The sequence below is a fragment of the Leguminivora glycinivorella genome, chromosome 19 (assembly GCF_023078275.1).
Source record: "Leguminivora glycinivorella isolate SPB_JAAS2020 chromosome 19, LegGlyc_1.1, whole genome shotgun sequence".
NCBI classification, from domain to species: domain Eukaryota; kingdom Metazoa; phylum Arthropoda; class Insecta; order Lepidoptera; family Tortricidae; genus Leguminivora; species Leguminivora glycinivorella.
The window spans coordinates 15,758,451-15,770,954 of record NC_062989.1 but is presented as its reverse complement, the minus strand read 5'-3'; the positions used below and the strand labels follow the sequence as shown (position 1 = coordinate 15,770,954).

Below are 12,504 nucleotides of genomic sequence, written 5' to 3'. Positions count from 1 at the left end.
ATCTCGCGCATTTTATTTTGTTCGAAGTCGAACTACACGGTATAATTCGCTGTAACTGTAACTACTCTAGGTTAGTCACCATGACCTGCCTCACTGTCATATTTTCATTCTGAAATGTTTTTTCTAAGCCAGGGGCTTCTAATTTTATCACTTATCCACGCGGATAAGACAACTGATTTTACTTGAGCGTGACGGATGCTTTATCCACGGCGTTCTGAAGTCTCACGGCGTTCGAATTCAGAAAATTGTCACTGAAAATAATAGGCAATTCACCGTTTTCAACCGGTATTTTAGTGACAGTGAGACTCAAAAATCGGCCCCCAGGCCCGTGTCTGTCGTTCGTGTGTCGATTTTTTCATTCTCTTCTAGGGCCCTTCAAATTCTTCAAGCAAATAATAGACCACTAGTTTACTACTTAGGTGGCCGTTGTTCAGGTCCATGTATATCAGAAGCGTTTTTATACCAAGTAACTTCCATGAAACAAATACAAAGGAACCATGATAAAATTGCTATATACGATTTCAATGCACATCGAGTGAAATCTGAACCCTACTTATCGTATTTTGCAATGTTCTCATCATATACGAAATTTTATCGAAAAAGACATTATTGGCAAAAATTTTCATTTCAATATCAACTGTGACCTATTATGTTATGGTTGATATTAAAATAACAAGTACACTGTAATAAGTCTTTATGTAATTGAGCATGAAAATGTTATCTTGCAAAAAGAATTCCCATACCTCATTGTTTCAAGTCTACAGCGCCATTTTAAAAACGACAAAGTTTCATATAAAACGCTGATGACTTAGGTCCTTTTGAAATTGGCTTCGTAAACATGCTATGGGATATTAGTTCTTATCGATTGACGTTAAGCTTCAGTTGTTATAGGTGATTACTGTGATTAGGCTGAACTAATTAGAATTCTCTTATCTGACAGTAATTGCCACCTATGCTGATGGTAATTTTAAACTGAAGGATCGAATTTTGCGTGGGGCTATTTGTAATCGTGGGGTTATTTGGAACTTTATCTTTTAATTAACGCCTAGACACTGTCAAAACAAATGCAATTTTGATTTGTTAAGGCAAAAAGACAACAAAATAAAATAGAGGATCTAATTCGTAACTTTATAAAGTTTGGGAATTATATTATGTTGGCGCGGCACGGTGTTGTTGGAGCTATCTTGATTTGGAAAAATTCTATTATATAACCTAAATTACCCAAAATGCAGATATATTTCGCAATCCGAAATATCTGTATTCTGGGTTATAGATCAGCAAATACATTTTAGCGACCAATTTGATTTGAATCGTATATTACATAGTAATAGTATAACTTACACAATGGGCAATTGGGCAATTGGGCACAAGTCCCAACAATGGGCAATTGGGCACAAGTCCCAACTCCCAACATTCAACATTTTTCCTCACGCCGCATGCCCACACTCACACGTTAACACATTATTCCTATGACAACATTGACAAGTTTTTGGCGCCAACATAACGGTCCCATTCCACGAATTACACAGGCATACCAACCTAGAGAGCGGACTTGGCGCCAAACAACATAGATTAGAAAACTCCTAGATGACGGCTATGTAACGTCATCTTGGCACCACTCCATTACGCAATGGATATTATTGATAGTATGATAGCTTAGTTGATAGTTGGTCACCAAAAATTTATATTTTTTTTTACAAAGTTGGAGAAAAAAAGCGGTACCACGGTGTCTGGTCTGATTGAAGATCGAGTAGAATAGCTATACTAGCTATATCTGTCTCTTTCATTATATGGTATGCTATAAGAGAGTGTATACACTGTATAGGATGACATAAGGTTAATTAGATCCGGCTTAAAACCTCTATATCTTTTTATATATCTATGGGTAGTATAGTACGGGCATACCAACCTAGAGAGCATGCTTGGCGCCGAACCACAGACAACTAGACGATAGACACATTTCCGCGTTGGTAATCTTAATTTATTTCCACATTTCCGACGATAGGGCTATTTGAAGGGCTGGAACTGAAACTATGCCAAGAAAATGTGATATTTTTATTTTTAACGACAGCAACGTGGCGATCGGTGTTTCGTTGGCGCCATAATTATACGCGTGTTTTTCTGTATTTTTAATTTAGACATGTGCTCATAAAAAAAAAGAAATTTGTAAAAATTCTCTTTAAATTGACAATATTTAATAATTGGCCGTGTGTTTTGTAAAAGGGTTTTAGGAGAATTCATTGCGACAACTACTTAATACGTTACGCTAATATTATACCCAGAAGATACCTATACCTACTGTCTTGTCTGTCAGTTACCTCCTCAACCCAAATCGGTTCAGCTATTTAAAAGCCAAACTGAACGTGATGGTTACTGTAACACAGGCTTAAAATTTAAAATGAACTAAGCGGATTGAAAAAAAAAATGCAAATCACAATGCCGCCGTTTTACGTCAAAGATATCTCGAATTGCACTCATGCAGGCTATTTCCGTCGCGCGTAATGTAAAAATAAAACGTAAACTTGGCACATATAGTAAAATTGTTGCGGGTTACAAATAAATTGCGAGTACGCGCGCACGTGATACCGTTACTGGATTTACAGTTTTATTGCCTTGGATGATTTAATTAAAATAGAGCTTCGGTTTATTGAATGCAGCTTTTAAATTATTTACATTTGATATGTAGGTCTATTTTTATCCTATTGGGACTTTAATCGCGTATGACTATACATATTAAACTGGCCTCCAACGTTTCAGGGACGGCGTTGTCTCCGTGGTCTCCGAGTTTAAGTCCCGATTTAAAAATAATTATGTGTAATAATCGTGAAAGTTTAAATCAGTGTTTATAGGTTCCATCAGGCAGACCGTATTGTTTGCCACCACCAACGAAGTAATAAAAAAAAATCTTATTTCGATGCAGGTCACCACACGGGTGACAGGTTAAGAATTTCACCACCCCCTTCTTCCCTTGGGTGTCGTAAAAGAGTCTGGCAACCTCTCACTGCAATGTCACAATTTCGTTTTCTTTCAACCCCTTTTATTGCCAAGAGTGGCACTGAAACTTGAGTAGATTTATCTGCTCTGCCTACCCCTTTATGGGATACAGGCGTGATTGTATGCAAATGCATGTATGTTATACGGAATTGAGAACTTTCAACAGGCAGAAATTTCCGTCTGCGAGCGATGCTGTGCCAGATCTAGGTGCGATCCAGAGGCCTTGAGTTCAAATCCCACCAAAGGCAGTCCTTTTGCACTTATAAAAGGTTTGCTGTTATTTACCTGAAGGATTTCAGTGTACTCTACAAGTCTTTATATCACGACGTTTTCCCTTCATGTTTACGAATTTTACGACGTCCATTATTATCTAAAGTGCCATTTACCGATAAATAAGGAATAATGTAAACACACCGTTTCTTATCAAGTCGATTGTGTTATCGCAGTCATTTTAGATTGTATTTACAATACTTACATCACGGCTCGCTAATCTACGCAATGTATGTAACAAATGTTCATTGTTAAAATTCATACATGGTGACGTGAGGTAAACCTTATCTATTGAATTGCGTTTCTAGTGTGCAAACTATAAATAAACTATTGTAGATATCTTTTATTTCAAGTTGTATTTGAATTTGTTTGAATTGTTTATTGAATAAGCATCTTACATGAACATAAAAATAAATACAACGTCCCCCAAAACTGTTTACACAGTTTGACTGTGGGATCCACGAGTCTATACAATAGATAATTAGTTATAACGTTAATACTTATGTACGGATTTACATGTTATTGCTAAGGTAAGTATAAAGTAGTTAACAAGTAAGGCGTCTAAAGTTTGTCTATGTAGTATTGGAACAAAGCACTTTTGAACCTATTTTTGTCAATAATAATTTAATTTTCTATTACATTTGTGATTTCTTTCGTTTAACATTATGGAAATCATTTATTTTAGGCCTATAACGAAGGCTCGAATATCGATTCTTCTAAATAACATAAAAATAAAATAAAAAGAAACAACTTAATATCATTGGCCCAGTAATGTTTTTCAGTACACATGGTCCTACTTACCGCGCTAGCGCAAAAAGTGTAGTAGTACTTAAAGTAGGTACTTTATGTGCCTAATGCCTATGACGAAATCGAAACACTCGAAACTTCAAATGTCGGTGTAAAAGATCTCTTCGGTCGTGTTTTAATTTCGAACTTCCTCGTTTCTGCACTTGTAAGTATTGTAATTTACTCTTATAATACAATAACCCTCTATCATTCATTAGTTATTTTAAATAAATAAAGATAGTTGCACCATAAGGGTCCCTTTTGTACCTTTTTAGTACGGAGCCCTAAAAACGCGTTCGCGCGGTAGGTAACAGAGCGACCTTGGCCTTTACCCTTTTCCGCTCACTAGCGCCATCTATCAAACGTCACGCGCAGCAGCGTGAGTTACGCGGATCGCTCATTCGTTCCACGTTTTAATTTGGCTTCCTTTCTTTTTTGTTTTATCTTTGTAAAGAAAGTCCGATGTTGAATACAGTTTTTCCGATAGCAGGAAATTGGAAAATTACTTTTATCTCAAGGACGATATAATATCGGGACAGACAAGGCCCATACAAAAATGCGTACCCCTGAAATGTATGGGCCTTTTAGGCTTAAAACTAGATGGCGCTGTTTCGCAAACTGGAAGTGGCCAAAATCATATTTTCCCCAAATATTTTTACGTGTTTTTATTTTTTATAACAACAAATGACATGCTTCTTTATTTTAATATCATGATATCACGTCAATACACATTTTGAAAAAAATAAATTTGTAGGCATCATCAGTGTAGTTATTTATTTAAGCGTAGTTATGATAGTATTTAATAGGTGGCGCTAAAAAATGAGGTACGATTCTTTGTGAAGATTGTAAATCCTATATAAATCATCCTTGCTCTATCCATACGGTTCACAGACCAACCCCTATAGACATCTATTACAAGACGACTCGCGGTGGCCAGCCTTCCTAGTATTTGCACTGATATAAGCGCGGGCGCTCGCCGTGCCCGATCAGTATCGACCAAGTAACAGACCCGAAAGCAGCGCGTGTTTTTCGCACAAAAAAATTGGAAAAGGGTATTTTGATGCCTTAAAGATGTCCACCTGTAGTGTGAAATGGTGTGGAAAGGTAACAAGAAGCTCAAATTTAAAAACAGACGGCATTACATTCCACAAATAAGTAATATTTATAATTTATTCAGAGCCGGCATAGGTCAACTTACATTGGCCACTTACGCGTCAGTAGAGGGACAGTCATACTTCTGTCCCTTTTCATCTGGCGCGACTGCCCGCCGTCCTTGAAACGGCCAATCACAGCGCGCTTAACACATTCCCCGCCCGCTCCTCGCACCCCAAACACTGGTGACTCGTATCGCGAACCAAATATACAAGACTGCCACTCTATAGGAGGTTCTCTGTGATACGGTTGCTCTATCTGCGTTCAAGGCATGTTACCTCATTCGTTGACCAGTCTATGGTCCACCACAGACAACTGACATAACCGGATGCCATAAACAAAATAAAAAAGTTGAACAAAATCGTTGACATCTGCGTGGCTTCGTGTTATTTTGCGATGGAAAATATTAAAATATGCGTTGCGACAATATTGCACAAATTATACGTGTTCAGAATATCTCTACTGTTGTTGTTAAGGGAATGGAAGTAAATCAAAGCCGAATATAAATGGAGGAGATTGAAAAGTTAGTGTGGTTTGTAATTCCTTGTATTTGTTCCTTGTAATTTGCATGTTTCTTTGATGACGAATTTCTCATGCAATATTGGTGAGTTTTTAAAGGGGATAGCTATATAAGTTATATTATTAAGAAAATGCAAATTATAATGTAATATTCTGATGAAATGAAAATAAATACTAAAAGGATAGTTTAGAAACTTTTTTTAAGCATACATGTGTATCCATACTAGAGATGGGCCGAATATTCGGTAAATATTCGGTATTCGTCATATTCGGCAAGTTTTTCAATGTTCGTATTCGACCGAATAGTTCGGTTACATTGCCGAATATTTACCGAATAAACAAAGTAAATAAATAGCACAAGTTGTTTCGTAATTCATGGGATAATAACATCCTATTTCAGGATTCTAAGGACCAAAGGGGGTTAAAAATGCGTTAAATATAAGTACCTACTACAATAATTATGTAAAAAAGTAAAAATAACGTAGCTTAAGAAACAAAAATCAAAATGCTCTTATGCACTAAATTATAGGAACATTAAGAACCTTAGTTAGTACCCATTACCAACCATTGAAAAGTTTTTAACTCTAAGCCAGGTATTAAATATAGTGGAACCGAATATTCGGCCGAATGTTCGGTTCGGTAACAGCTGAACCGAATGTTCGGCCGAATATTCGTATTCGGCCCATCTCTAATCCAAACGTAAAGTGGAATCGAAATATAAGTATGAATACCTAGCGAACAGTGAGCTGTTTAAAAGTGTTTGTGAGATGTTTTCTATGTATATAAGTATGTATTTATCTATTTAAGTATGTATATCGTCGCTTAGCACCCATAGTACAAGCTATGCTTAGTTTGGGCCTAAGTTGATCTGTGTAAGGTGTCCCCAATATTTATTTATTTATTTATTTATTTCAATGGTAATTGTGTCGCTTAACTTCAAACTTGGGTAAATCCATTCTGTTTATTATCTTACAAATCATATTATACTTTTTTATAATCAACCTTAAAGCAGAATGGTTTTACCCAGGTTTAAAAAAAAAATAAAAAAAAAGGTCCGAGCAATGATGGAACGAAATCGTATTACCTCTGGCACACACTCGACGAGCGGCGTGGGAAGTAGCGAGGGAAGTAGGCGAGGGAAGTAAGTAGGCTCGTCATGCCCACCGCTCCCTATTTTGTCGGTTTTCTGGCGCGAGTCAAAGGGCCGGCAACAACCTATTGCGATTATCGCGCGAGTAGGGCAGTGTGGCCGGAGAGGGCAACATCGCTGCAGCGCGAGGAGCATAGTGTGGCATAGGTATATGACGGAGATCGGATAGTGCGAAACCGCTCTCAAAATGGTGCAGCGGATTCGTGGCGCGCGCACGCCACGCCGCCGCCACGCCACCGGGGCGCGTCCTACGTCCTTCCTATACAAAATGTACTGAGGAGACGTTTTTAGGGTTCCGTAGTCAACTAGGAACCCTTATAGTTTCGCCATGTCTGTCTGTCCGTCCGTCCGTCCGTCCGTCCGTCCGCGGATAATCTCAGTAACCGTAAGCACTAGAAAGCTGAAATTTGGTACCAATATGTATATCAATCACGCCAACAAAGTGCAAAAATAAAAAATGGGAAAAAATGTTTCATTAGGGTACCCCCCCTACATGCAAAGTGGGGGCTGATATTTTTTTTCATTCCAACCCCAACGTGTGATATATTGTTGGATAGGTATTTAAAAATGAATAAGGGTTTACTAAGATCATTTTTTGATAATATTAATAGTTTCTGAAATAATCGCTCTTAAAGGAAAAAAAAGTGCGTCCCCCCCCCTCTAACTTTTGAACCATATGTTTGAAAAATATGAAAAAAATCACCAAAGTAGAACTTTGTAAAGACTTTCTAGGAAAATTGTTTTGAACTTGATAGGTTCAGTAGTTTTTGACAAAAATACGAAAAACTACGGAACCCTACACTGAGCGTGGCCCGACACGCTCTTGGCCGGTTTTTTGAATTACATTCAGGCCGCGTGGCGCGGACGTCCGTTCCACACCTCAGGACATGCGTCTCTTAAGTGTGGCCGGTCCCTCAAGTTCACGATGAGCTTTAAGAATAAAGTGTAATCTGTGTTATGTTTGCCAAAGAAAACAAATACAGGCAAATATCACTTTTCAATACATAATCATTATATTTTGATAACGCCAGCCTGTCAGTTTATAACCCTACCGCTAATAGGACCTGACGATTCAATGAATAAATTATTGCCAACAAACAAATTCAAATTATGAACACCACAATGACTCGAGTTCTAATTCTAGAACGATTTAATGAAACAATAATGGCTACTTAGAAATGCCGACAATTAGGTCATTAGCATTTTTATTGTAGTCGCTATTTACTGCAATTCGCATTGTTGTGATTTAATTAGATAATTAATGGGATTCTTGACTGTTGAACCGACCTGTCAGTGCAAGGTGATTCGTTCTATACTTATACACTAGTTTAAGGTACAGATGTAGTGCAAAATGCTTTTCTTTCGTATTTTCACGGAAAATAACGAACGTGTCATGTTATTTCAGTCTCAGTACAAGAAGTACTAACGGTGGCTGAACTAGCATGACACGTTCGTGAGTATTCTTGAAAACGTGGAGGAAAAACATTTCGCAATACATCTGTATGTCGGTTTTCTGACGGATAGATGGACCTTGGGGCGAAAGATAGGTACGAGATGTTTTAAGAGGGCTTTCGTGTTAAAAATAGTGAAATCGCAACCAAGCGCTCGATCATACCGTATGTGGTATCAAATTAAAGGACTTTGCGAGCAGTTTATAAATATATATCACATTATAGGACTTTTTCTACTTGGTCTAACAAAATATGAGAAAATGTCCAAAAGTGGTAATAATTGTACCGGTGAAGGCTCGTTTTCAAAAAATTGGCAAAAATCAATAATAGCAATTTATAATCACTAAGGCATAACAGCAATTTAGGTAAACGTTGCAGATTAATTTAGTATAAAACTTACTTCGATGTGATGTAGATTTTCAAAGAAATTGTCACTTAATTTTAGGTAATTTCTGAAAAAAATTGAATTCGCCTTAGGCTAGTTTACTCTTTTTCAAAAACTTAAAATAAAAATCTAGTCTGAAATGATTGTGGTACAGGATATACGAATTATAAATTTACCCGTTTTAATATTCAAAATTGTCCAAATTTTACAAATAAGATCGACTGATTCAGCACTATACGTGCGTTTTTCTAAACGTGCATTAGAGAAAAATTCATAATTAATTTAATGAGTTAGTTTTCAAAAATTCAGTCTTATAAAAATCAAGACAATAAGATGCTCTAACTGGAACTTGAATTAAATAAATCTATTGGATAACGGAAAGTGTAGTATTTTCACCGACTAAAACTATCAATTTTACATTCTTTTGACGTTTTTTTTGAAAGCAGCCTTAAGCAAAAGTATGTCTATTGATAGGTGAAATGTGGCCTAAATCGTAGTAGTAAACTAGTAAAGTCAGCATTCAGAGTTGACTATTAAAAGACTGCAGGTGCAGTTCGGATCACTGTGTGGAAGTGTAAAACACTTTATTCTTGTGCTAAAATCCTTATAAGAGACGGCCTCACCTAATGTGCACACTTGCACAGGTCTCGGCATATGGAAAGCATAACTAGTTCACTGCTGATTTTCTGAAAATTAGGACATCCTCATTATTGGTTGTTGCAATGAACCTAAGGCTACTCGTTCACCTCCTTACAGCTTGGGGAAAAAAATATCGTCCCGTGTTCTCACACATATTGATTTGAAAGGGACGACACTACAATGTTGCCACTTTAATTTCTACAATACAATACAATACAAATATTCTTTATTGTTCACCAGTATAACAAGACTTATATTGACCGGGATATAGACCGTGATTACCTTTTTGATTTTTGTCGAGCTCCCGATATTTCGACGCAGTTGCATGCATCATGATCACGGAAAACTGACGAAGGCGGGTGGATGTTAAAGTTGTATAGACAGCGCGCGATCTACCCTCCTTCGCGCGCGTCGGCTGCGTTCACTTTCAGCGTTACCACTGGTCGCGTTCACACTCGATGGTCTGTCCAAACACACTACACTCACAGTGTCACTACGTTTGTTCAATTCTGACTTCACCGGTTTTTTACACAAACAAATCACTGGATTCCATACATTAGATAGTTTGAAGCCATCCTCACGATTGAAATTTTTATATTTGTGAATCTCAATGGCTTCTCTTACCAATCTCGGTATGTAGTGGCGTTCTGTCGAAATTACCTTAGGACTATGCAACTCGATCCAATGATTTGCACCCGACTCAATGAGATGTTGAGCAATAGCAGACTTGCGAGTATCGTTCTTTTTGACTGCAGCAATGTGTTCTTTAATTCTGCAGGCAATAGTGCGCTTGGTCTGCCCTATGTAAGAACTGCCACAACTGCACTCAACTTTGTACACACCAGGTTTTTCCAGAGGAAAATTGTCCTTAGGTGACCGCAAGAACTGTGCAATTTTCCTGTGTGGGGTGAAGATAGTTTTTACAGAGTAATTGTTTAGTATTTTAGAGATCTTATCTGTCACTCCCTTTACGTACGGCATAAACGCTGGTTGTCTCTCTACGCGATGAGTGAGGTGCTTGGGTTTTGCATCCCGTTTATTAACGTTAACTCGGTAACCATTTCTCTTCAGGACTCTCTGAACATGGTTCAACTCCTGTACAAGATGAGAGGAGTCACACAAAGCGTGTGCTCGATTGGTTAGTGATGTTACGACCGAGTTTAACTGTCTGGGATGATGGTGTGAGCTCGCATGCAAGTAACGATCTGTATGCGTCGGTTTCCTATAGACAGAGTGTCCCAGCATGCCCTCGGCTCCAACCTTCAAGCTCACATCAAGAAATGCAATACCCCTATCTTTTTCCATTTCCAATGTGAACGACAGTCAATATAAGTCTAATGAAAATAACCGTGAATCATTCAAAACTCTTAGTATAACAAGATTACATAAAAAAAAGCACATAACTTTAATTAACTATGGTAGACAACAGGCGGTGTTATCGCTAAAGAGCGATCTCTTCCAGACAACCTTTGTGTAGTGGAGACAAGACACAAAAAACAACTGATTTGAGTAGGTAATGCAGTGAGTGATAGAAAACGTCAAATAATCTTAATACTAATAAACATACATAAATAGGAATTAAAATAAACCTAAATATACCGTACATATATAAATACTATAACAACACAGCTACTCTTTTTTTTTTTCCTGACTGTTCATAATGTTTTATTTTGAATACCAATTTTAAAGTTAACCCTTCCACAGTTCCAGGGACAGCAACTACCGCGGCGGCGGCGCTGTCGGCGAATACCGGCCGGGCACGCGGATGTCGATCCTGGGGACCGCCTACCTGCCGCCGCCCGCGCCGCCCGCGCACCACCCTCCCCCCGCGGACCCGCCGCCCTTCAAGAAGATCAGACTTACGGCCGAGCGACACCAGCCGCTCAGAGTCGACACTAGGGTGAGTAGCAGTGGCTTAGCGTCGATACAACTCGATTCCCAACGGGTTCAATAAAATTCTGCAGTGCCTGCAGAGGTCCATACAAAACAGATCCCAAAAACCCCTCCGGCTTTCATCATCACACTAGAGACCATGTATAACCTCCTACTTAGTATATAATCTGGCGGAACATGAGGATTTTCAATATTTCCTCCCAGAGCACCGCCTACCTAGGCTGTGCCATCATCATACTTTGGATGGAGTATAGCAACGTCTACTATTCGAAATATATAATCTCTTGCAAAAAATCCATATGGCAGTTCGTTCAAGACAAGTTAAATCATTTTACAGTATTTTTCGGAACTTATGTGCGAAATGTCATTTGATATTTGCCAGTCGCTTTTCGGTGAAGGAAAACATCGTGTGGAAACCGGACTAATTCCAATTCAGGCCTTGTTACCCTTCGGCTTGGAAGGTCAGGTGGCAGTCGCTTTCGTAAAACGCCAAATCTTGGGATTAATTGTCAGAGCGGACCCCAGGCTCCCATGAGCAGTGGAAAATGCCGGGATAACGCAAGGAGGATGATGATACTACAGATGTAGTTCTTCCTTCGTATCTTTACGGAAACGTACGAACTTGTCATGTTATTTCAATCAGCCTCAGTAGAAAAAGTACTGACATTGACTGAACTAGCATGACAAACACGAACAGAAACCGTAAAAATACGAAGAGAAACCATTTCGCACTACAACTGTACACATGTGTGTATACATTCCATCTCTGCTGCTGGTCGTGGCAGGCCTTATCAATTTTGTTTTATTTTAAAATCGTAAACTATAATGAATATTAAAAAAAATGCAGCACTTCGCGAAGTTGCATATAGTATTTGCCAATTATTTACAATTTTGTGACGAAACTGTGATAGATCCGAGGGGCCTTCTGATAAGAGATAGCTGTAACCGGTCAAGGTGACAGGAAGCAGGCAACGGAAGTACAAGATTACAATATACTAACTATTCTATCTATAGTAACGAAAATGGCTCATGTTATATAGAAATACTATATCAGTGTTTCCAAAACCTTTATAATAATTTCCCATTGACCAATTCGTGTCGCTGATCGAAGCGTATAGCGTCAACACTGCACTGATATTAGTATAACCTTCATGCTATAGACATCAAGTTTGTGGTATCGAATTAGCATGCAAATTGACCTGTTTTTATTCCACTTGAGCGCTATTGTGTCGCTTCTGCGTACGCAACTTGATCAAACACAAGAT

The 12,504-nt window shown here is 38.3% G+C and overlaps 1 protein-coding gene across 1 annotated transcript in view; it reads left to right on the top strand.

The window, feature by feature from the left end:
- The window catches only part of LOC125236786 (nuclear receptor corepressor 2-like), a 211,208-nt gene that overhangs the window by 134,430 nt on the left and 64,274 nt on the right, over positions 1-12,504 (top strand). The window contains exon 3 of the mRNA XM_048143712.1: positions 11,051-11,246. Within this exon, the coding sequence (XP_047999669.1) occupies positions 11,051-11,246 (196 nt within the window). The remainder of the gene's footprint in view (positions 1-11,050; positions 11,247-12,504) is intronic.